Genomic DNA, 27,185 nt, shown 5'->3' on the forward strand with positions numbered 1-27,185 from the left:
AGATTGCACACCTAAAAATGAAGTTTAAGCATTGCAATTATCACAGTCCATTAAACTTTCTGCTAACAAACCACATACTGGTTAAATGAATTGGCACTGTTGTGACGTATCAGCCCTTTTTCATTTCATTTAAGAAAACTTAACACAGTTCTGACATTCAGAAGTATCTCAAAAGGGATGTTGTTTTTTGAAGAGCACCTCATCCTTAAAGCAATACTAGAAAAAATGCCATGCAACTCTAAGAGAATTCGGAGGAGAAGTATTACTAGACTAGATTATTATAGTTTCATGAAAAACTGTTTTTTCTGCTTGATTTCCAGTTTTGCTTTAGAGTATTATGGGACTTCTAGATCAACTGATATGGTACACATTTTTTTTCCACTGCATTTAACTTCCCACCACAGTACATGTTTCTTGACAGATGTACATTATGTGTGGAGATTGGACAGATTAAGAGAGGCCTTCTGACAGATTTCAACTCTAATTGTTGATACAAAGACACCAGAAGACAAATCCATTTCTAGCAGGAATCAACTTCAATCCTATTTCTTCGCATCAGTGGTCTTTAGACAGTGATGTGGCTTAGCTGGTACCCTTGTGGACAAAAGTTAGTGGGGATCACAATAATAACAGCTTGTTAAATCATTTGTCAAAGAAACATATTTTAATACAGCCAAATGCAAGCAATTAATGTGGGACGAATAATGCAGGCAGTGTGTACAGGATGGGAAATGATCTTGGCAAGCAGGGCCTTTCAGAAGGATTTAGAGGTTGTCACAGATAATTATTTCAACGTGATCCTTCCATATTATGCTTTGGCAAAGCAGTATTGCAATGGGGAGCAATATACAGAATTAAGTTATCTTGCAATCTAGACTATATTGGCAAGACTGTTATGAGATTACGTTGACAAGAAAGGTCTTCCACACTTAAAAAATGCGCAGACAGAATTCAATTGAGAAGGAGAAACATTCCAGAAGATAAAATACTCTGGAAGCTTAATATCAAAGTCTGTAACATGAAAAACAGGTAACTAGCATTTACTCAGCTCCTCAAAGAGAAGACAGGGAAGTGACCTGCCCAGTGTCAGTAAGCACACAGAAAAGATACCCAGTTTTAAGTTGTACACTTTCTCCTACAAAGCAAAGCAAGATCTCAGTTTATGGAAACTAGAGACAACATTTAGGGGTAAGAAGAGTGAACATGCAATGATAGTCTCATAGCATCTCTCATTTCCCCAGGAAAGGATGGGAAATCTCCACTACCACCTGTATGCTGAAGTTTGCAGTTTTGCATCAAGTCATTGATTTATTAAATCATAATTTTAAGGATTCAGTACTGATTATTTTTTTCCAATATACAACTGGCTATACATATTCTGGACTTTCTGCCTTTCTCTGAAGGCTAGGACATTGGTTAACTGGTACATAAAATAGCCTTTAGATGATGCTTTATTTGGTATTTGTCTCATGTACCCTCTGAACTTGTCTCACTAAATCAAAGGGTCTTAGACACAGCTAACATTCTGATATCTCCTGGTCTCTTTTGGGGGTAAACTGTCAACTTCTGAGGACTAAAACGCCTTCATTTACAAACAATATTTGAGAAACAAAAATATGACAACTGGTCTTACAGAGAAGGTTGGACTTAAAGACTTCATTTGCCTTCCTTAATTTAAACCTTAAGATCATGAAATACATTACTCCTTACAAAGCTAAGGAAAATAATCTTTTAAATGTCATTTAGAATGACTGATTTAAGCATGACACTTTTCTGTGCCACTTGAAAGCAGCTTCCATATTCAAATATACTTAACCGTGACCTTTTCCTAGTCTCTCTCTTTTTAATTAGAACACTTAAATTATCACATTCAATCACAGAACAAAATCTATTTGTATAAAATTATTTACAAGATTTTATGCATCCCTTAACAACTCTATGAACCTGATAAAATACTCACTGAAGTCAGCAGGAATAGCTCATTAATTCAGAGAGGTTTGACATAGCACCTAAAATCATAAAACTGGTCTACACAGTTTCAGCAGAAAACCTGATGTTGAAATCAGCTTGTATTGCTGAGATAAAGTGTCAGGGTTATGTAGCACATTTGAGGGAAATAACTGTGCATTTTTAAATCCCTCATGTCAGCTTTTCTACAGAAGACTTCTAAACCTATCTAAAAGTCTAGCATGGCTATCATTGCGTTAAGCAGTACTATTTATTAACACTAGTATAGGAGGATTTCATATTCCAGTCCCAAGAATTAGGTAATTTTTTATTTTGGTTTTCCTGTCTTTAGGAAAAGTAACCTTCATTTTATGATCATTTGTTTATACCTAATGCTTTCTTTTCAGGACTGAAAAACAGTTTTGCTAAATATTGAGAATTTCAATGTCATGGGTTTTGTAAGAGTAAGATTGTATCTTGGCAGCAAGCATCACTTCAAAAATACTCATTTCCTGCCCAAAGAAAAATTTCAAGGACAAATAACTTTGAAATTACTTTGAAGTATGTTATTCTCAAATTCAAGCTAACCTCTGGACCTCTCACATTTGATAAAAATCACATTTCACTGCTCCATTATGACGTGCTAACATTAAGCTCAAAGCACTGTAGATGCCAACAAATAACACCTTCTAGTTTTATGACAAATATCTTCAAGCATATTTATGAGCATATATCTGACCACAAAAATAAACAGAAAAGCAAAGCAATCACCAAAGAAAAAAACCAAAAATAAACAAAACACAGGGGTCAGGGGCCAAGTGTCTTAAAGAGGTTCACCTTAGGATATTATTTTTTGATATTTCTGTGTATGAGGAGTAACTGAGTCACTGCATGGTGCTTAGCTGCTGGCAAAGGTTAAACCAGAACACTCAAAACTACCAACCTTGCATTTATGGCATCATTAAAATGTATTTTTCAGAGTCTCATCCCATTCCTTCAGCAGTAGAGATAACATACATCCATCAAACATTTGAGACACAGCATCTGCATGTCTTAGTTATGGCAAACATTTGCAGCAATTCTGGCACTGTCTGTAAGTGCCAGACTGACTATACGCATGACATAGAATCTTATAAAGGGCTGAGTAAAGATCATCTCGTTTCAAGCCCTCTGCTGTGAGCAGTAACATGTTCCTCTAGACCAGGTTGCTCGATATTCCATCCAACCTGGCCTTAAGCACTTCCAGGGATGGAGCAGCCACAGTCTCTCTGGGCAACCTGTTCCAGTGCCTCACCATCCTCATAGTGAAAAAGTTCTTTGCAATATCTAATCTAAATGTACCCTCTTTCAGTTTGAAGTCACTCCCCTTTCTAACAAGTCCCTCCTCAGCTTTCTTGTATACCCCTTTAAGTATTGGAAGGCTGCTATAAGGTCTCCCTGGGGCTTTCTCTCCTCCAGTCTGAACAACCCCAACTCTCAGTCTGTCTTTGTAGGAGAGGTGCTCCAGCCCCCATCATCTTCACAGCCTCCTCTGGACCTGCTCCAACAGGTTGATGTTCTCCTTGTGTTGGGGGCCCCAGAGCCGAACACAGTGCTGCAGCTGGGGTCTCATGAATGCAGAGTAGAGGGGGAGAATCACCTCCTCTGACTGCTGGCCACACTTCTTTTGATACAGTCTGGGATACAGTTGGCTTTCTAAGCTGCAAGCCCACATAGAGTTCATTTGTGCTTGAGCTCCTCAAGGGTTTCTAGCCAAACATGGAACGTGTTTAGCAGCCCTCTGAAGAAAATCCCCAGGCAGAAAAAGAGATAGAGCCTGTTGTATTACAACAGGCAAGGAAAAAAAAATGGCTCACATTAGAAAAGGGGGATTCATAACTCAAAAGTGCTTTACTGTTGGTCTTAACTACTACCACAGGAATTTGCAATGAAATTCTGTATGCTGTCTACTAAAGCATATCCATCATGACGGTGCCAATGTATGTCTAGTACTAGGATGAAGTAAAAAATTAAATAGTCACTGAACACATAGTTCTTTTCCATTATGCATCATCTCCAATGAGAAGGGGTTAATTTATTTATTAGCATTACTTTTATTTTGCAGAAAACCTTCTTAGACCATACAAATACTTTACAGCAGTTGTGCCAGCATTTGAGACAATTATAACACAACCAAACTGATGAAATAGGTTTAGGAGAAAGAGAAAACTAAAATACAGATTTATCTTAACATTTTATGAAATGGATTCATAAATTGCACAAGATGTGGAATGCCCTTATTGAACAGTCTGATAGTCTCACCTGGCATTTGGATAACAAGTAGTAACAGTAGGATCTGAGAAACTCCTCAGTTAATCATTTTTTAAGCACAATATAAAGAGATATAAAACAGCTGAAATCTCTAATGTTTCTGAATACCTAACTTAGGAGCTATTGCCTAGCATTCACTCTGGAAGTTTATTTTCTGACACACATGTTGTGTTAACCATCTTTTGAACACACAGAACATTTTCTTTTCAGAGTTCTGCGGTTACTCCAGACAGAAACCTCCATCCCATCTTGTAACTCTTTGGTATTTCTAATAGATGCAATAGCATGAGTCAAGAAAGGAAGATGTTTGCCACTAAGATTTCAGGTGCTTAATATTGGCTGCATTGCAGGACTGTAAAATCAGCCTTGGCACAGTAGATTATGTGGGTCTGCCAACCTGATGGCTATGGGCTTCTGACACAGACATTTTCAGTTTATTGTCCCCCTAAGTTCTGCTCTGAACTAGACCTTTAAGACTCAAGGCAAGAAACACATTTAGTTCTCTTGCAATCCTATAGTATGTGCATATAATACTTGGTATAGTAACAAGACTTGCCTTTGTTTTTACAAACAGTTGGATATATAAAGCTTTCTTATCTTTAATCAAAGTTTTTATAGTTATTATTTAGGAAATTAGGAGAAATCATACTTTTAAATAAGTATGGTATTACAGCTTAATTCACTGAGTACCTATGAACATCAATAGCTGAGTTTGTAACAAAGCCTACAAGTTTAGTTTGTGAATGTTTGGAATATATAAGTTTCACCTTGAGCCACAAAAGCTATTGCACTGTATCTTATTATATCATAGTACATCATGTATAATCAGATCAGTCATTGTCAAACATTGAAAAATGAGGGAAAAAAGTACAGAAAAAAACTTGTGGAGAAAAAACTCATTGTGGAGTTTCAGACACTGCATCATGTTATGGCTTAATCTTATTAAAACAGCTTTTCTACTTACTATCAAAAAATGGACGTAGATATTTGTTGTATCCTTTTATTATTTTTTGTATAGTTGGAGGTAGAATTTCACCTTTTCCTTCAGCTTCAGAAATTTGCATTGACCTAAAAGGAATGAAAAAAAAAAGGGGGATGTTTTAAAAGAACATCATCAATTATAGCACAGCTAACATTCCAGAAAAATGCTGCATGAGCTTCAAGGTTACTGATGATTACTGCTCATCAAATAACACGTCATGAAACATTTAGTATGCTTGCATTTCACAGCAGTGGAGCAAGAAAAAATAATGTCCTGAAAAATAGATCAGATTTTATGATCTGTATTAGCTTCTTACTGGAAAAAAAATACTTCTTTTATACCTCAAAGTCTATCATTGCTTAACACCTCACCTGAGAAAATAATTCAGTCTTCTTTTATACCATTTCTGTAAATAGAGCGTTATTGTTATACTATAGGTATGTGGGATGGGTGTTGATTGTTTATTTCAGTATGTAGAATTAAGCTTCTTTTTACATAATGAAATACATTAAATTTAGCTCCTAGAGAGAGACAGAAACCAGCCTCAGAGATTAGTACATAAAAAACATTTTTTAAATCCTGCTTTTACAACACAGTTTTTAAACAGGTTACAGAAATAATCCTGTTGAGCAAAATCAGTGAAGCATAATAAGAATGCAAACCACTCCTTTGTTCAGCAACAGCTACAAATATGACCCACAGAAGTCAAGTATAAATAAGTAATTCTAAAACTCCTTTCTGCCCTGGGACCTCTGCAAAAGGTTCATTGGGAGGATGAGTGAAGAGACTATATACCTGAATTAAAATTCTTTACTCAGACCACATGAGGATTCGTTTTCCTATATTGCCCCATTCACTTTTTATGGCTCTTGATAGATAGCAGCTGTGAGAGGAACACCTGAGGCCATTAAAGGCTGTTTCACTATAAGTCACAGTCTCACAGCAAAAGATATTATAGTTTTGCTCTTAATTTCTGCCTAATCCCTAAGATGAGCACCCCAAGACTGAGAAGAGGGTGGATCCACCTATCACAGACTCTTGCTATGCCCTTCATAAATTAAAACACAAGTGGTACTCATTGCCATTGATTTGAGAAAAAAATGGGAGCATAACTAATTATAAATGTGAGAAGCAAATAATTGATTGACTCAAAGACACCCGGCTGGATGCAGCAAAGGCGTTGTTTCTGCTGACAGAGAGCAGCCATCTACATATTCACCATGAGAGAAGTTCTGTGTTCTTTATGCCATACACTGAAAGTGAGTTGTTGCTAAGACTGACTACCTTTAATGCTTTGCAGGTACAACAGCTATCATAGCAAAGCTCTGGGGAGAAGTCAGCAAGCATAATTTTATATCTATAGAGGTACCACTGTTTTGTGGTCTTCTCTAGTCCTGCTCAATTGTCCCTGCACTTCTTCCCCACAATTTTGCACAGAACTGTTCCTGAAACCTCTGGTTGCTCTTCCTAATGATATTTTTGAGTCTTCTTGAAGCATCCAGAATTTCTCTTTTGATTTTAACTTTTCTGTGTCTCTGAGAGAGGCTGAACTGTTTTGTCAGGAAACATCCACTAGCATTAATTCAGTTTCTTAGATTGGTAAAACCTAAATGCAAAGATGATCTCACTGAATGAGAGAGAAAGCCACGGTCAAATCATATTGTGGTTTTAGATATAGGATCCACTGTCTTTAAGGGCTGCTCTTGCTATGTTTTTTTAAGTTTTACTAGACACTCTTACTCCATAAGTAGCTGGGGTTTTTTTATTAGCAGTCTTGTAACTCGTATAGCTTAGATATTTCAATGATACTATTTCTCTTTTCTTTTTGTCTCTGGTTTTTTATTTCTTTACTGCTACAGAGATATGTTATTATTTTACTTAATGTTAAGTGTGGTCTTGAGTAATGCTAGCAGTGCAATGAAGAATGTTTCCCCTGTAAGTTATGTACCAAAGAAACAAGCACATTCATGTTGAGCTGAAACATGAATATAAATAAAAATGACATCTTTACGCTGCACAGAAGTATTGGAATTAGAAATCTACTTGAACTTAATTATTTTCTTAAACATTGTACTTGCAATAGATGCTTTTGTAATTTACATATAATTTTAGCTAAGTGCTCAATGAGCTGTGTGAGTTCAAATTCACAGTTATACTTGATTGTTCTTGAATAACTTTCACATATTGTGAATAGAAAACTTGTCCCTTTTCTGCTGCAAGGGCATAATAGCGTTTTGCTGATCAGTATGCAACTGCAGAGTGGTCTGGTACATCACCCTTAACAGCTATTTTCTGAAATAGATCTTAAATATTTGGCACTAGTGTATGGAAGCGCTTCTGTTAAATCACCTATAGTACCCTCTGAGGCAGTTCTTGATTTCTTTTATTAATACACGATGTGGAGCCTTGTAGCTTTGGTCTTTGATTTTCTTTGATTAGGCAGTAATTGAGGCTGTGAATTAATAGGACACTGTCCCTCGTGTGCTATTCTGTCATGCAGTTTTTGAGGAGCCCTATTGTAATAAGCCAATATGAGAGGAACCTGATGCCTCTTAAATGTGAATATGTGGTGTTACCATCCTGGTAACTTTAGGGATACTCAGAAGCAGATTGTCAATGCTGAAAGGCAATACATAGATGTTGTGTGTCTTAAGAGGGGGTTTTCTTATCAATACCCTGTTTCCTTAAAGTGCTCTTCAACTCATGGGTCCCATTTGTCAGAAAGAGTGAGCTCACAGCTGCACACATTCCTATATTCTGTCATATAGCCTTATTCAGGGATCACTATGGACAAAAGTAAAAGCTAAGACTCATTCCTCTTATGCATATACATCTTCTTATCAATGCATCTAAGCTTCTCTTTTACACAGTATTTGTGCTGTTGTATTTGAAATACACTGACATGCATCTGAGTCTGGAATTGCCTAGAATCACAGAATGGTAGGGTTGGAAGGAACCTTTAGAGATCATCTAGTCCAACCCCCTGCAGAAGCACGTCCACCTAGATAAGGTCACACAGGAACACATCCAGGTGGGTCTTGAAGACCTCCAAGGAAGGAGAATCCACACCCTCCCTGGGCAACCTCTGTTAGTGCTCCACCACTCTCACTTTAAACATCTCTTGCAGGAGAGAACAGATTTTTGTAGAAGAAAACTGAATATCTATTTATTTGACAGCCAGAAATATCTATCTGTTATGGGCTGTCAAGGTATAATACATGCTTTAATCTCTTCAGATTCAATGAGCTATGCTTGCTTTTATAAAAGCTGAATTATATTTCCTTAGTTATTCGTATGAGTCAAAAACTTAATATTTTTACAGCCTGGGCTAGACTTTTGAAAGCTACAACTGCTTGTTATTTAAGATACTTTCAAGTTAGTGTCTTAACAGAACTGGGTAACTAGAGGGGTAAAAGAGAATATCTGCCCTAAACAGTAGTATACATCACCACTTAAAGAAAAGTACAGTCTAGACACATGTATGGGAATATTTTTCCTGGCTATTTTTTGTCAGAAGTTATGTGTCATGAGAGGCAGAAACACCTTAGAACTGAGAGAAAGGAGAAACAAAATGCCAAACACAATCTGAACAAGCTTTTGAAACACTCCCCTCAGGAAAAGCTAGGGGGGAAAAGCTATTTTTTCAGGCAAAGGGTTTAGAGATGCAAATAAAAGGTGCTACTTCTTCTTTCATAACTAATAGGCTCAAGGGAATACCCTGGATACAAATTCCAGGATGTATGTCTATGATGTGATGGTGATGTAATTTTATGTCAAGAGTTGAAAGGGAAGTTACGTAACATCATTCAGGAAGGGAGAACTAGAAAGTGGCATCTGCTAGCCTGATGTGACACTGTTAGCATGCATGTTATGACAGATCATGTCCTCCATATACAACAGGAGAGATGAGGCTCTGGCTGTCTCAAAAAAAAACCCAAACACACACCCACACCATATCATTATGAAGCACCCGGGAAACTTTCTTCACACGTTAGAGCTTATAGAAGTAGGATATCTAAGGGGCCAGTGGGGGAAGCAATCCTGGCTCTTCTTTCAGTGCACCTCAGCCCTTGGATATTGCTTAGGAATACTCTGTTTCAGTGCTAAAGTTTTTGTTCTAAACAGCGCTTTCACCAAACCCTCCCAACTCACACATTGGAAAAAGGTATTTGTGTACCTAAGCATAATCTTAGCTGTGAGTTGACCAAGAGGAAGAGCTGCTTCTCAGCATGTGTTTGCATTTGGGCACAAGCTCACTGGATCAGCTCTACATTATGTTCTTGTCCAAGCTAAACAAGTGCTGTGCATCCATGTAACTACCACTGATACCATACAGGAATCAACTGTCTGTGCTTCTGGATACTCCTAATCATGTGAAGCTGTAAGAATTCACAAGATCTACCTGGTAATAATGAAGGCAACTATACACCTCAGGCTGGACATCTCAGGGAATTTTGCCTCTGTGTTACTTGGATAATTTCAAAATTCTGTCTCTTAGCATTGTTTTATTACTGCAAAACCATTAATCCTCCAGCAATTACAGAGTGTGGTAAGTCACAGCTGATGAGGAAGGAAGGTGGAAATTAGAGTGTGTGCTCTGGACAAAGATCTCTTTATAGCACTGGAGAAGGTGGGAGAGATGGATGCCTTAAGCTCCTTTTTTGGGACTATTCCACCCATCCTCATAAGCAACTGGAGACTTTATCTAAACATATGTTTGCACACCCACTTGAACTAAAGCTCACGCAGAAACTTATCCTGAGGAAGTTACTAGGAGACCAAATAGGTTAGGCAATTCTACACAGCATACTTCAGTTAATGGTGGCAGAGACAATATTTAACCTGTCCAAGCTAGCATTTTCTTAGTAGACTTACTTACAAAGAATGGGTTTTTTTCCATTTTAAAGGAATATATTTTAAATGCTCCATTTTTATCTTCAGGGTTTTTTTTTGTCACGGCAACTGCACTGTTAGCAGGGTTGCTCGTACACAGAAGGGATCAGTTTCACTTTCAGGCTTAACACAGCTTTCCTGAAGACTTCAATCTCAGCAGCAGCAAGATGATGTTTTAACCAGGTAATTCTGTTTAAGACATTCTCCTTTAGTGACAACTGCACAACAATGACTTTACTAACCTCAACCTTGTAGTATATTTGGGTGGACTGTGTGCTTCTGTCCTTGGGCAAGGTACTATGCTTCAGGCAAGGACCATGTGCCATTCTAAGTTTGCTAAGCATCTGATATGATATTCACACTCTCTACACCTTAATCCTTAATTTGAAGGATCATTTGCTTAAGTTAAAATCCTTTTATTCCCCTCATCAGTCTTCTCAATGAAAAATCTAACTCAACCAAGGCAGCTAGGATGATTCATGAAGGAGTTCAGTTTTGTGTTTCTGTTATTAATGCCCAGGTTAGTTAATCTTTGTAAAAGGAAATATTCAGCTGTTACCTGGTCAGAAACAGCTCTAATGAATGAGTTGATTACAAACAAACTGATATTATACCTTGAAGAAATAACATTTTCTAGCAATAATTTCTTACCTACACAGCATCAATAGGAAAAGGGCTCTGAGACCGCACATTGTCAGGTGCTCCTTCAAAAGTTCTTGTAGCTCCTAAAAAAAAAAGGCACAGAGGTAATGTTTTATAACACCTTTCCATTTCAAACACACAAATTTCACAAAGTTTTCAACACTAAAGATATTTTATCTTGAATAGCTGCTGCTATAAATGTATTAACAAACATATATAATAATTATAAAATACTCAAAACTTAAAAGACATTATCAGCAATAATTTAACTTACCAATAGAAGTTGCATTCCAGCATACTACAGCTCTTTCATTTTTGCATCTATCCTTTAAATATTAGGAGAAGTAATTATTTTTTAAAAATAATACACTTTTGCAAGAGAATCATAAGCACTGAGTTTTGCCTCTGCTATTCATGCTTCCAAATGAGTCCATCCCTGCCATAACAGTGCATTCCTCTGAATGGAAAATACACAATCCCATCTTTGAACAGAGAGTAACATCTCTGACACATTGGTAGAAAAAATACCTACAATATATATCTTTAGTAAGCTTTTTCTTTATGAGGAAAATTGAAATGATATGTTTCTACCTCTAGCTATTAAAAAAAAGATCTTTTGGCTGTATATAAATAATCTTATATAACCATCCACATTCATCAAAATATTAGGCTAAGGAAAGATGTTTTCTTCTGAATGAGATTTCTTTGCTTTTGTCAGTATGATTCACATCCATAATGGTTAAGTAATCTGTCAACTCTGTCATCTATTTCTGGATGAAAAGAATATCAGTCAAGAGTTAAATGTAGTCATGCAGGAGATCTGAAATTCAGACTGTGTAAACTTTTGTTATTTTTCATCAAAGCACTGAAATTTCATCTGTAAGACTTGCTTCAAAATTTAAAAAAAAAACCAAAAAAACCAAAAAACCTACATGACAAGAACATTACCCAGAATCTGCAAGACAGCTGTTAAAATGCTAATAAATACAAATTAAATACCTATTGTAGGTTTCAGGAACAGAACAACACTACAATGCTATTTTCAACATCCAGAATGAATTTTGTAGGATGCTCTTGCACTTCAGTTTTACAATAAATTACTAACAGTAAAGAATTTAAAGCTTCACAACTTGAAGCTTTGAACCTTTAATGAACAATGCAAAATGCTAGCCATTTTTTTTTAACCCAAAGTAATTTTATCTTTCAATAGTTCTAGCAAGAGCAACACTAGTGATGTTTGATATTTACTTAATGCAGTGTGAATGGTATCTGACTTGCATGTAACAATGGTGAAGTGACAAAATAAGTTGTTAATGTCTCCAAAGAAAAATGGAAGCCATTTCCATGGCTTTTTAAATAAGCAAAAATTCTCAGCCTCTTGGCATACACCAGCCTGGTAAATATTAATGTCAAAATAATTCATACACTCCTACTGACTTGCACTGAAAATCATGCATGAGACATTAAGAGAGCCTGTAAATAGGAAGATACAGCACAAATGAGCAGATGGTGTTGTCAGAACATTGCTCTCTAAATGCTGATTCTGTAAGACTCCTGGTGCCTATCATGGGATCGGTTTTGCGTATCTCATTTTGGGTCTGGATATATACTTTCTGCATTGACTATCTTTATCTCACAGGAAAGTATGCTAAAAATAAGGTTTATCTTACTGGTTTCCCAGAAAACTGCTTACTGACTTTTTAAGTACTTCATAAAGCTTCTTTTATATTTAGCTTTTGAATCGCTACTATGAACTCCTAATCTGTCTGAAGATCCTTTATAAACAGATTAAGGAAACTTACAGATATTTCTGTACTTTGGTTTTAGCTTTTACAGTACTGAAGATCAAAATGAAATGAGTTGATTACTAATCTCTAAAGCAACTGGTTTACCTTCAGGTCTTACCCAACATCCAATTTAGCAATTTTATGGGAGTGATGGGACGGAGAATTTTAGTCTTTAACACATGAAAGGTCAAATATGTTCTATGGTATGTGGATTAATTTCTTATGTTCAAGAGGAGTGAGCATGGACATAACAAGGAGAGGATTTCTTATCTCTATATAAAATACTAATCAACTTGCAGCTCACCACTGCAAAGGGACACTGCATGCCACCCAAGGAACAGAATTGGGTAGCTATTGAAGTCTTAAGCAGTTTCACAGATAGTACTTAACGCTGGATATATAAATTGCTGGTGCGTGTGCGTACATGCTTGTATGCACACATGCATTTTCTCTGCTGCTTTTTCTAATGGGGCTTACTGAGCTGGTTTGTTCCATTGAAAAGCATGCCTCTTGGCATATTTGCACATCTGGGCCTTTCCTCTGTCATGCATTCTTCATCAACTGCTATATACTCACAGCAAGATTCCTTCCTGCATATGTAGACCTTATTAACTAATGGAATTTAAAACCAGTTCAGTGAGACCCATAACGTTTTAGTCTTTCCCATAGCCTAGAAAAATATAGATAACATGTTCTCTGCATTGAACAGCAAGCCATTTGATTTTAGCAGATAGACTACATGCTATCTGGATTATTGTGCAGATATTAACACACCTTCATGTTCTAAACACACTGTTGGGTACTTGAGGCAAAGGTAACAAATATCTGCCCCGGTTCTCATATGAGACAACAATGCTTTCTACTTTGAATCAGATCAGATTAGGACTGTAAAATACTATCTAATGTTTTGGCATCCCAGCTGGGAATTCAGTATTTATTATCTTCAGCATGATGAAAAGTGAATTATACAAGTTTCACAGACCTCTGAGATGGAAATAGGATGACGCAGGGAGCTGGCAGAGGTAGTTAGCCATGTCTTAAATTTTCACTGAGTGACTTTTGTGTGAATGAATCAAAGGATGAAATGCCTGTTATACTGAAGTATCTTATCCACAAGTGGACACATGGAAAAGACTAAGAATCATTTGAGAAAGACACTGTTATATGATAGTGGCCATATACCTGAATTCCCATGGCTACTATTACAGGTATCTAAAACTGTGTGGAGAATTATCTTAAAACCACTATTGACTTTTTATTTTAAGTAGTATAAGCTGAATTAGCATTGCAGTTGCATTCATCTTCTCAGTACAAACTGTTGGAACGACAGTGCCTTTAAGTGCTTGGCTGAGAAGCAGTAAGAAATTCAGGGGGAATTCAGCCAGAGGGACAGCGAGGTGTAACTACCTCCTCTGCTCTGCATTTTCCTGCTTGTCCACTACACCAGCAATGTGCCCAGTAAATCTATGTATTTTTTACTTCATCCTCTGGTTTGGATCCATATTAGTGAATTGGAGGGGGAAAATGGTGGAAAGCTGAAAATACTAAGGACTGATTCAAAGAAAGGGAATGGGTATATGGAAGGCAGTCCAAAGGTAAGCTTCAGAAGTAGAGACAGAAACAGGAAAAACTCCTCCAGGATACAGCCCTGGAATGCCACTGTCACTTCCAGATTCTTTGTTCATTCTTCACTCCTGCCCTTGCTTTCAGCAAATTTGCACCTGACACTATATTGCTAACTTCATTGCCTTCTCCAGTTCTTCTGGGAAGTCTGCTTATTTCCAAGTTGCACAGAAAATAATTGTATTTGCCTTCACTTGTGCACAAGGAACAAGTGAAAAGGACAGCAACTTTTGCTCCTTACTTGGAAAAGCCAAATGTATATAACTGATTGTCAGTAGTCACTGACAGCATTATGTGGAACAAAGTGACATGATCCTTATCTTTGTATTAGTCTGGATGTCTGTCTATACTAGCTCTAGTTTTATGATAATTTTTAATTCTCCCTAAAATACACAGATCATGAACTGGAATAAAACACAAAATTTTCACACATTATTTTTCATGTTAAAATCAATTAATACTCCAGAGAGGGTTGCTTAAGTGAAAAGTTGCAAGAGCTTTTTTTATAGGGCAAATTAGAAAGAAAGAATAAAACCCAGCAGCAGCAAAACTCTGGCTCTAACTAGAGTTTGACTGATCAAAGGGGACCAATGCATGTATCTGCATCATGTTATAAGGGTTCCCCTCTTATTTGGCTGACAAGCTGGCTCTTGGCATACCAGCCAGCTCATTTCTAAACCCTAGGCACATCTGATCTTGCCTAGCATCGACATAGACCATGCAAAGTCTCCTTTGGCAAGTAAGCAAAGTTGCATTTACTTGCTCCACAGAAAGTAGCCGTCTTGTCCTGTTTTCTTGCAGAGACAGACAGTACAGGGGCCATCTATGGTGACAGTGCTACGTTAGCAACTGGATAGAGGTTACGTTTCTATATCTAGCAATAGTTCAAAGTGAAATACTGGATTCCAGTTATGCTCTGATGTTCCAGTCAATGCAATTGTCACATGTGCCAGGTATAAAAAACAAAAGCTGAAAATGTAGCATTCTCACTGAAACAGCAAGCTGCTCCAATCTGTTCATTTTTCTTAAGTTCTGTGCTGAGATGCTTTTTGATAAAGATACTGTTCAACAGCAGAAGGTCATATAGTTAAAATAAGTAGAATGAATTTAAGATTCACTAGAAATTAAAATCTGTTTGCTCCCTAGCAAAATGAGATGTAAATGAAACTTCACAAATATTCCTTATGCATGTATAGGGCATTCCATGAGTCTTTAAAATTATCTTTGATTTCATCTGTATGACAAATAGGTTCATTTACTTGTAAAAGAAATAGCTAAATTAGTGTATCAAGATCAGACTATATCAGCAACAACTCAGTGATATATTTCAAAATATCAAATAATATACAAATTAACACAGAAAAGCACTGTCCTTTGAAATATCCTGGCAGATCATAAGCTAGGTCAAAGAAATTCATTTTTGCAGCTGTTTGGAATTTTTTTTAGTATCAGTACTTCTAACTACAAAGGGAGTAAGAGCTAGCAGTATGCTGCTAATATGGTATTAAGCATCCAAATATTGTCTAATTGTTAGACTTCCTGTTCTAGATTGATAATGCAGAGAATTTGGTGAGAAATACAGACCTCAGTTTCATAAATACCGAAGCCTTAGAGTAACTTACATAACCTATAATAGGATTATCTTATATGTTTATCTGTTGTTGGTTTTACTCTGTACATTTTAAATAGATTAGTATGTATCGTGGGTTAGCTGGGAAATAAGTTAACTGGCAAAGATGTTGTTAATGTTAAACAGTTTTCCTGGAAAAGGAATTTCAGATTTATAACTGGGTGTTTAGGCAATACAATCCTATGAGTTACCTTAATTGAACTGAGCTGAAAGGTTTCAACAATGCTCAGAAATTGATGTGGTAGCAAACATCCACAGAAGAGGGTTTAATAAATGAATGTGTTCATATGATTGTTTACATACAGCACTTATTAAAAGCTTTGCTCTTATCTACAGAAAAATCTACAGCAAGCCACACAGGCTATTTTCATGGAATCACAGAATAGTAAGGATTGGAAAGGACCTTTTAAAGTTCATCCAATCCAACCCCCCTGCTCAAGCAGGTCCGCCTAGGTCAGGTCGCCCAGGAACACATCCAGGTGGCTTTGGAAACCTTCAGAGAAGGAGATTCCAACCCTCCCTGGGCAGCTTGTTCCAGCACTCCATCACCCTTACAGTAAAGAAGTTTATCCTTAAGTTTACATGGAATTTTTTGTGCTCTTTTTTCTGTTAAAAGAAGGCAATGGATTAAATAAGTTATCTCTACCTTGTTGCTAAATATGGCACTCAAAAGTGTAGCAGATCAGTGGTGTGAGAGCTGTGGTTGGTTACTGGCACTTCTGATTATTTTGGATTATTATAAGTTTGTGGGGTTGTTAATGGTTGTTTATATAGGCATACAGATTTATTTAAGCCTTTGCTCTGTATATCCCAGTTCTGCTGTCTGTACAGCTGGACCTCTCCATACACCTGCAAATACTGAAGTCCTCCTGTATCAAAGTGTAGATCTCTCAAGTCTGAGACCTTTCTTGCCTTTTAAAGGTATGGGTCAACATTTAGAGGTCCTGCCACACCCAGTCTCCCAGACAACAGGGATTGTCTTCTGCAACACCAGTGTGTCTGACAGTCACAGCCCAATCATGTGGCTACAAACAGAGCAGCAGAGAGGAGGGCAGTTTCCACGCAGTTTAAAGAATGTGTTTGAGGCCACTCAGAGATGCAGGTGACCTTCAGAGCCTGCAAAGGAGGGGCACCTTAAAGGTTTTGACTTTGCAGGAAGGTGCAAACAGTTTTCATGTCGGTAACGCTGATGGTCTGCCATCTCCCAGCTGAGACCTGACAGGTGTCTGGGTGAGTGCTTTAGGTCAACAAGTTTCTAAAGGGCACTCACAAGTGTGGGTAAAGCAGATAGAGTGCTTCTGAAGCATTGATACCATACTTGACAAGTTACACAGACCAGGCTAACTTGTTTTTATAGCCCCTAACCAAATGAAGCCATGGTTTCAGGCACTATCAAAATACATACGATTAATATAAATAGTTGAAAATCCAGAAAGTTGGACAGAATATGCTTGTTCAGATTAGGAAAGTAACAACTTGATTTGAAAGGACAAGTGAAAGCATATCTTTCTGATGCCAGCTTAAATTATTGTTCCTTATCAAAGTCAAGAGAGCTAGAATCTTCTAGCTCTTAACCTGGAGAATCTCCCCACAGAGACTCTGACATCTGTGAGCTTTGCTCAAGCGTTCTCACGTTGTAGAAACTATCTAGGACCCAACTAATCTGTCCACTGCTTCCCTTCATGAAGCCTCTGGCATGGGAGAATGAGGGACAACTCACCATATGTCACTGAACACATGCTTGAGGCTGCAAGCAAAAAATAATAGCCCTGTGGTAGCAGATTAGGTTTAATCATACCCATCTTCTACCTTCCTTGAATATTTTGCAATGTGCCTCAGCCTTACGACTGAAGAAGAATTGCAAAGGCTTGTTTGTGTGGGGGGAAAATGGGAAGAAGGGAGGGAATATACCCCAGTGATGCCTTGTATTCCGTGCATATTGTGAATTTGAGCCATAGATTTTCCCTGTTTTCACTGTTCTTACACATCTGTAAAGCTCTAGATAAAGTATTCTCTTTCTTGGGACACTTAGTCACCAAACAGCTCCTTGCCAGTTTGATTTAATTCCTCACTGAATTAATAAGTGTCCTGTATCCAGACTTACAAACTGTTTTTAGCAGTGCAACAGGATGAAAGTCTAGGAAGGACAAAATAAGTTTTCAAAACAGTCTAGATTTTTTACCAACTAGGAAGCTTTTGCATTTGAAACAAACTGGCACAAACAAATGTAATAATAATTGTTCATTAGAAACACACATACCAGCAAATGATAATCACAGGAAGAAATCTTCACAACTGCACAGCCACACAAAAATGTGAATGTTCTCAGAGTTCAGTGTCCTGAGCTCTGCTGCACACTTTTGCATCTGCCAAGGCTGAAGTCAGAGGAGTTATTCTAACTGAGATGTGGAGCCAAACTCAAAGTGAGCAGAAATTCTGTCTAAGAGGAAATCACAAGAGGGAGCTTTGAACATATGTGGCATTTTTTCAAATAAAATGTGCATGTCGGATTTTTTCCACTAATACAGATTTAACTCATCTTTGTGTGACTTTCAGGATCTCCTTTTAAGTACACACTGCTTTAGCTTTATTCTATGACAGTCATTACAATTACCTGGAGTTGTGTCATGATGAAGAGCAATCTTTAAGAACCCTATTTATAAAGCTTGAGTAGACATTAAAATTATGTATATAGGTAGGACATTTTTAAATATATAATTACAAGAAAGCCTGCAAGAAATAAATGCTTTCTTTTAATTCAAGTATTTTATTTAGTCATTACTTAATGCCCAACATGATTTTCATTCAAATGTTGTACACAATTTTACATACTGGCACATTCGTCTAGTAGTCATGTGAGGCAAGAGGTGCAGATTTGATAGAGTTGGGCAGGGGGGAGTGGAAGCTGGCTCTGAAATTATCTTTCTTGAAGAAGTTTCTGCATTTGCCATTCACTCTTTTTAAAAAGTGTGGCTTTTAGGGGGAAGCTTGCTTCTCGGATTTACTTATTCCATTCAAGGCGATGTGCATTATGTTTTAATCCATCAGAATGCATCTTTGTAACTCAGAGAGGAAAAAAGTAACGCTTAAAAAAAAAAACAACACCGGAGCGGAGCGGGAGGAAGAAGGGAAGCGTACACCCAGGGAAGGAGCGGTGCAAGGGAGAGAGCCGCGTTGCCCGGGGACCGGCACGCCTTACCTGCAGCGGGGCCGCGGCCCCTGCGCGGCGGACGGAGCGCGGCGGCCGCCGCCTCCTGCAGCCTCGCAGCCGGACGGGCACTGCGAGGCCGCGGGTTCGAGCCCGCCCACGGCCGGGGCTGCGCGGCGGCGGGAGATGCCCCCCCGCTGCAACTGCCAGCCTGAGCCTCCATAGGCAGCATCGCTTCTCTGCCGCTCCTCCTTTGCTTACTCTCATTTACACCCCTTTTCAGTTTCTGATGCCTTTGTGGGAAACAGTGCCAGAGAGAAGTGGTGAGGGATCCCTGCCAGACAAAAATCACTGGCAGCACTTCCCACCACTTCTTTTGTTGTTGTTGTGCCTCTATAGCAGAACTTCCATAAAACTTCCCATTTATTACTGTGTTTTCATTCTTACCATTGTCACATTGTTCTAGATTTGATGTGAAAATGTTTGGAGCACCTTCAAGTAACACCATTCAAGTCTTTCTAGGACTTAGTGGAAGCAAAATGTTGGATTTTGCAGATGTTGCTTTTCTGTCTGACCTTTCACCTCACGAGCTGTCTGCAGCTTGCAGATAGTCGAAAGTACCACTTTCACTGGGAAAACAATTCCACACAATGCAAGATAAAGGAAGCTACTTGGTGAATGTGATTCTCAGCCCATGAAGTTTAAGATCTGCTGTAATTATGCTAAATCAGGATGAGAGGACGGGATGGGAGTCTGTCAGAATCCTCTTGACAGGGTCTCTTTCACCAGTATTAAAATTTGGTATTGCTAGTCCAAGCTGTGCATTGCTGTACCAATCCGACATCTTCTGGCAGTAAGAACCCTCAGATTTTGCTTCCTAGCACATGCTGTTCTCAGTTCATGTCAGAAGTAAGCATGCGCTATTTGCTTTTTCACAGAATCTTAGAACAGTTTGAGCTGGAAGAGACTTCTACAGGTCATCTAGTCCAACATCCCCTGCAGTGAGCAGGGATATCTTTAACTAGATCAGGTTGCCCAGAGCTCTCTCCGACATGACCTTGAATGTTTCCAGGAATGGGGCATCTACCACCTCTTTGAGCAACCCATTCCAGCATTTCACCACCTTCATTGGAGAAAAAATATTCCTTATATCTAGCTCGAATCTACTTTCTTTTACTTTAGGACCATTACCCTTTGCTCTTTTTCTTAACTTTTATCTTTAAATCAGTTACTGACGTGTTGACAGAGGCTATTTTCAGACCACATGCCTGTTGTGACTTGCACTGGAAGCTCTCCCCAGGCTACAGAACATGGTAAGGTCTGAGGCTCAAAATAGGAGAGGAAAAACACATCTCTCCATGACAGGAAAAAAAAAAAGAACATATTTCCCTACTGTTGTGTGCCTTTCTGCTACTGTTATTGCCTAAAGCTCATATTTGTTACTGCATCTGTGGGCAGGAGACATGAGAGAAAATGTAAGATCCCATATTCCCTACAAATGTTGAATGTTGATCCAATCATAAGTCAAGAATACATGCTGAGTGTGCCTGCTCTGGGGTACTTCACCCCAATATCTTGTTTGAACAGTCTATCTGTGACGTGTGTAGTGTTTATCTTTCGTTCATCAGCCAAGCAGAAAGAAGCTTGAAACTCAGCGGGGAAAAAAAAATAATCCCTGATTGTTTCTATTGCAGAACAGCTGCAAGTAGGAGAATCAGCAACTTTCGTCTCATGGCATTTCATAGCATTAGAACTGAGAATGCAGCTTTAAAGACAATTCTATTACCGACTGGCATAGAAACAATGCTGATGTTGCTTTACTATTCCCAATAGTACTCTAAGCATGGGTTATAGCTAATGAACAGAAATCCTTACATTTCTAGGGATATCTTTCTACCTATTTCTTGAAACTTTTTTCAAGTTCCCACTAACTGCAAGTCATTATTTAAACAGAATGAAAATATTCTGTCTGAAAACTCAACATCAGTGTGCTGTTGCCTGTTTCGGTTCATGCTGATCAGATGGAGGTGTCTGAAAAGCACCGTAAGATAAAGTGAGAATTCAGCACCTGTCTGAATTTCAAGGTTTTAAGGCAGCTGAGATGCATTTGAAAATCTTGGGCAGTGCATGTCCTTCTCTCCATGCAAAAGCTCTGAGTCACTGGGACTCCAGATCACCTGTAACACAATCTGGACCATGAGCAGTGTGGTAGTGTCTGGAGACAAGCAAGTAAATAGCATCACTAAAAATTAATTGCCATGGCCTGAAATATTAAGGCTGTCAGTAAAACCTGTTAATATAAAACTAAAATTTTGGCTTGTTTCTTCTAAAGCAGAGTGCCTATGGCTTTCAGTTTATTAATTTTCTCTTGAGGCTAGGCAACTTCAACAAGGGCTGTATTGGTTTAGGGGCAACAGGCAAACATGAATCTGTCCCCATGCACAGAAGCATACCTGCCCTGCCAGCTTGAGAGCCAGCTCTTGCTGAACCCTTGTCCTCATTGTATTCTCTGCAGCAGTGGGACCTCTGAGGCACTGAAACCATCACCTATCCTTGAGCTAGTCCCAGAAGGAGACGGCTCAATTATTAACCCAAAGCTTAAGTCTTTGAATAGAGCCATTCATTGAAATCAGCTGACTCTGTTCTCAGGCTGGTAAAGAGTAATGAAATTGTTTCAGAGAACAACTTGCAGAAAAGGCTCCTTGAACACAATATTCAGATGCCTGTCATAGGAAATCTTCTCATTACTCTATGCATTTAGCCCTCTGCAACTGTATTGGAGCCCATGTTGGGTAAGTTGCTTTTTTTTAGTAGATTTTCCTTGTAATTTGTAAGCTCAGAGAGTGGCTGTAACATCCCCAGCACTGATTAAACAGTGGTGTAATCTGTAATACCTTTCAATAGCTGTAATGTCAAGAATAATAGGAAACATAGTGAACTTCTGTTGTCCCAGAGGTTCCTGGAGATATGTTAATTTCTGATCAATAGTTGTGAGATTTTTAGGTGCTTGAACTGCTTGTCCTAACATTATCACTTAAGTATCCTCTTGATACATAAAATACTTGTCAGTGTGATGCATCATAAACCAAAATGTCCCAATTTTTAATTTTATTATATTGATATTTGATGGACATCATTTTGGACATATGGGTGTAGGTGCAAATGCTTGGAATAGTGACCAAATGAGTTTTGAATAAATGCAATATTGAGTGAGGATCTGAAGATGAGACCAAGTGATTCAATTTTGTATCTAAGCTAAATGCAGAGCAAGAAGTAAGAAAATATACACTGATCTATAGATTTGGTTTAAATTTTCCCATGTTTTTTACCAATGTTGAGGACTTTCAAAATCTACTAACAGGAGAGTATTGATCTGAAATCACTATAAGCAATTGTTTCATTATTCAGTGTCCCAGAGAATGTAATGGAAAGGATGAAAATAACATCATAAAATATGCTCTATCTTTAGAATTCTTTAGGAAAAAAAACTGTTGTCATTACTACAGATGTGGGAAGTAAAGGATGAGTGAATTGATGTCCTAATACCTGGTAATCTTCTGCTCTCAAATAGGAAGACTTGTCCATGAAAGTCTACATTTTTATACCTACTGAAGTCTGCATGAATAGTTGCATTTTTAATTATTATAATAACACTGAGTGACCTGAGGGCTACATACTGTGCAACCATTCCAGATTACTTGAGCAGAAAATAATGCAAATATAAAAATGGCCCAAATTTGAGTTGATATCTTCCCTTTCTTTATCTAATTGCCCAGCTACACAGCAAATTAATTGAACATTACTTATACAAAGAGTCTCATAAAACACAGTTTTTTATTAAGTATTGAATGTCTTCATTTTGTTTTGGACCCATCTTGGGTTGAATTTTTTTCTCCTCTTGATTAGCCTTCATCTGTCAGATGAACTTATTTCACTACGTGCTACTTTTTTAACTGAAGTCACTGAGGCTAAATAGGTTATTTTAATGTTCATCTGGCCTCTTATAGGATTACTCATATGTTGAAATCAAAGCATGTTTTTACTGAAACTTGGGCCTCCTATCTCCCCACACACCCCCAAAGCAATATGTTTTCTGTACCTTGTGTGATGCTGTTACCCTACAACCTGAGCTTCTTCATCTAAGATCACGGGTTTCAGGCACTATGTTAACCTTTACTCTTCCCATGTCATGACAAAGCACTCCAGGGTGAAACCTCCCCAGGAGGAAGACAACTTCATCTATAACCACTGTTTCTGTAAAGGTTGTTTTGAGAAGCACATATTTTTGGTTGGATCACTTGTCAGTTGATACATAGCAGCAGGGCTGCATTTGTCAAAGCTTTGTTAGCTCTTGCTTCACTATTGAATATGTACAGATACTGGCTTTAATGAAGTACTTGTTTCCATTATGCCTGGAATAATGTCAATACTCAAGAATTAGATTAAATGAATGAGAAAGCTGAGGTGAAGACTGTGGAATTATTATCTCAGGTAATTAGTTTTCTTTGTATGATGCTGCCAATGCCTGAAAGGCCACGTGGATTAATTGATTCTGTCAAGAACAGGCAGGCTCGTGCTAGTCTTGCATCATATACAATTTTGTATTTTATTATCAGTAGGACAGTGGAAATGTGTAAGCCTTTGGCTGGGATGTCTCCTGCAGTTTTAAAAGTCTTAGGTTGGTAAGGGTTTTTTACTGGTCTGAAATGGTCACTTTTCATCATGTACCTGTTCAGCTGTCAATAACAAAAGACCTCCACAGTGTGCTCCTGAGACATCCAGAAGCAGTTTTCATAATCCACATTGCCACAGAGAGCTGTACAGACATTAATGGTATGCATTGTGAGCTCTCTGTCCTGGCTACTGCATGGGGTAAGATAAGTATCACTGGAGTACAACTAGTCAGCTCCAGTTATAAGCAGGACCAGGAAAAGCTACAAGGCATCAGGCTCACTCAGCTGTCCAGACAGACAAATTTATGGAGTTGCTGTTATGTAGTCCTAGAGATAAAGCTGAGTTGTTGAAAGATTGACTTGTCCTCCTCAAAGAGAAGCTGCAGTTGTTACTCAACCTTTCCTACACTTCCTCATTGAATAAGTAGTTGTTGGAAAAGTGTGGCTTTGTCCTGTCCATCCTTAGTTTACCTAAAGATGCCACTAATATCCATGAATTTTAGAATCATTTTTTCATCATCAACTCTGCATGAGATATGCTAAAAGCTTTAAAATTTAATACATCAAAGTTTCATTTCTTAAGACCTGTCTTCTACATGGTCTGAGCAAGACTAAAAGAATTGGTGATGTAATACTGACACTCTGCTTTGGCAAAAAATAACTTTTTCTAGTCCAAAAATGATTGCACTGTGCTATGAACATGTATCACATAGCTTCATCTCTTTATGGTTTAGTTTATTCTACTATACTCCAGATCAATACATTACACTATATTAGAGAGACAAAATTGAGGCAGACATCGAAAAACAAACAAAAAATTTCTTTTGCAATTTGTAAAATGAAATATCTTATTTTGCTTCTACCTTTATTTTCAGCACTGTGTATTTCACACACAAGAGTTTCTACTATGAATGTACTCTTAACAGTTCTTAAAGCATGCTGAGGAAGCTGAGACAAATTTTGTTTCTATAGTTGGCTGTGTGCTACCTCATAATCTAACTATTTCTTCTATTGTGTAAACTTCAATGTGCTGTTTATTAAGGCTTAGTAGCTACTTATAAACACAAAAAGGATTCCCCAATATTTCTTCTAAAAAATAATGAGCATGGAGAAGGTATTTCTAACAAGCACTTGTCAAGAGGCTTTCACTTACTGTAAAATTATGAAAGGAGAATAATAGGCATAATAGCTTCTTAAATGTCACTTGAATTACAATGTCTTTAAATTTCTCAAATTAAAATGTTATGTTTACTCCTGCCTTATGAGTATACTGTGTATGAACCCCCATTACACAGAAATATGAACCCATGAGGAGTATTTAGACCAATATCTGATGAAGATAATCTTTCTACAAGCTCATTTCAAGTAGATGATGGCAACACTATTTTTTGGTTGGGAATACTTCCTTGTAAGGCTGTCAGATTTAGAGCAAAATTTCCAGTAAAAAAAAAAAACCCTTTCTTTGAGTAACTATGCACCCAAATTAAGCTATGTGGCCTTTTTTAGGAGCTTAGTGAAGGGAACGTTGGAAGTGTCGGGGCAAATACAGTGATGAGCATTCTTTACCAGCTGCCTCGGTAGTCCTTTGGAGGACACAGTAGTCTGTTCAGCATTAAAGCAGGGTGATGTAGTCCAGACAGGGTCAGAGGAGCACAACAGGAGGGGAAATCTCAGATGAGTCCTGTCTTTGTAAGACAAAACATCATAAGATATTTTTCATTTTTGCCATTGGTAGATCTTTAAATCCTTGCATTCCTGAAGGTATATAGATTGATAGTTTCATATGCTTATAGAGAACTCTGCATCCTGATGTTCTGGACTTCCTCAGGCAGATTCACTTGTGTAAGGTCATTGAGGTCATGTGCCTCAATGTCTACGACTTTGAAACTGCAGATTATAGAGCTAGTTGGCAAGAGAATGGAATAAATACAGAATATCGGACTAGGTTTCCAGTCTTAAGCCTAAATATCCATGTTCTAAAAGCTAGCTTCGTGAGAGGCTGACAGATTGCTAACATAGCTTAATGTATCTGAACTTTGGGTCACGAAAGAGGATTTCCTCATGTTCCCATTTAAGTCAGGAGCCAAACTTTAATCTGTGTGACAACGGGCCTTATTTTTGCAGAAAAAAAATTTTGCATTATTCTGGGGGCTAAAGTTTTAAATTGCAAGAAGACCATGTGAGAAGTGTTCAGTTATGCTAAAATCATTTTTCTTTTCCCTCAGGAGTTCACGGGCAGTCATTTTAATTCAAAAGATACAATATTTGTCTGATCTGTTAAACTGGAAGAAAAAATAATTCTGAGAACAGAAAATGCCAAAGGCAATTTAAAGAGTTATAGATACACATGACATATAAAAATCTCCCAGTGAAAGTTAATGCAAGTCAACATCTACAGTGGTCTTAAATGCCACATTGATTCAAAATCAGTCAGTAATTGATGAAACAGGAATGATTTATCTTCAATGTCTCTTTTAATGAACTCTGCAAAGAATTTGGTTCAAGACTACTAAATGAACAGTCCTTGGGATGTGTAGTGCTCAGGCTCAGAGCCTCAAAATAACACATTTTTTAAAAAAGTTTGTGTGTTTTTAATGTTTTACAAATTTTAATCTGATTTTAATTTGGTTTTTATTATTTTGGGATTATTTTACTCCATAGCAATGCTTCTTTCCTGCATTATTCTTCTCTCCTTCTCATTAAGGCTATTATACTGAAGGTTTCAAATTTAGATCAGAAATCATTATTTAATTGCATAACTTGAAGTATTGATCTCCTGGTCTGATTTACATTACTGTATGGTACAGCAGAGTAATAAACTTGTACATGGTCAGTTTTACAATCTTAATTCCCAGGCCATAGGAATACTGTGGGTGTACATTGAAGGGTGAGTGGCAAAACTTTGTACCCTTGAGTCTGGGCTGACAGTGAACAGTTGGAAAATATCAATTTGTAAAATCTAACTTGTGAGGGACAAGATTATGAAAACACAGTTCCTACTTTGGGCCCATGGCTACAATCTCTGGTGTCTAAAAGATCATCTGGTCTAACGTTGAGTTCATCAGTCCCCTCCTGGAGCTTGAGCTGTTTAAGGGCCAGATAAGATTAAGTTCAGGATTCTGCCTTTCTTCTGGGGAGAAGGTAGATGATCTGAGCTACACAAAAAGATGATCTTCTTTCCATGTTTCTTTGCGTGAAACTTTGGGTAATTCAATATATTTGAGACTAGTTATCTATCAATAAGTTAAGCAAATTAATGAATGGGACAAATTAATAAATGCATTCAAAAGTAAATAGTTGGGCTTATTACAGACTAATGTAATGGTATATATGTGTATATATATCCTACACTTTATAAGCAACTCAATCAAAAACAAACCCTCAAAGTTGCAGTGATTTTTAACAGTGAAATAAAACAGTTATGTAATGGTAGTGTAGTTATACAATGTCTAGTCTCTTGATAATGCAGAACCAAGTGTGATAACTAATGTGCGGACATCTTTGAAGGAACATCAGGTTTCTCTCTGAAGTAAAACAAAACTTTTCAGGA

The 27,185-nt window shown here is 37.7% G+C and overlaps 2 protein-coding genes across 2 annotated transcripts in view; one reads left to right on the forward strand and one right to left on the reverse strand.

The window, feature by feature from the left end:
- Positions 1-19,079, reverse strand: part of LOC104560300 (gamma-aminobutyric acid receptor subunit pi) — a 44,979-nt gene extending 25,900 nt beyond the window's left edge. Inside the window, exons 1-3 of the mRNA XM_062001333.1 lie at positions 19,014-19,079; positions 10,784-10,857; positions 5,222-5,325 (exon numbers count right to left, since the gene is read on the reverse strand). Of these exons, the coding sequence (XP_061857317.1) occupies positions 5,222-5,325; positions 10,784-10,824 (145 nt within the window). The 5' untranslated portion in view covers positions 10,825-10,857; positions 19,014-19,079. The remainder of the gene's footprint in view (positions 1-5,221; positions 5,326-10,783; positions 10,858-19,013) is intronic.
- Positions 19,080-21,687: 2,608 nt separating this feature from the next.
- ENTPD1 (ectonucleoside triphosphate diphosphohydrolase 1) overlaps positions 21,688-27,185 on the forward strand; it is a 52,605-nt gene continuing 47,107 nt past the window's right edge. The window contains exon 1 of the mRNA XM_062001344.1: positions 21,688-21,754. Within this exon, the coding sequence (XP_061857328.1) occupies positions 21,748-21,754 (7 nt within the window). The 5' untranslated portion in view covers positions 21,688-21,747. The remainder of the gene's footprint in view (positions 21,755-27,185) is intronic.

The sequence above is a fragment of the Colius striatus genome, chromosome 8, assembly GCF_028858725.1.
Source record: "Colius striatus isolate bColStr4 chromosome 8, bColStr4.1.hap1, whole genome shotgun sequence".
Lineage (NCBI taxonomy): Eukaryota > Metazoa > Chordata > Aves > Coliiformes > Coliidae > Colius > Colius striatus.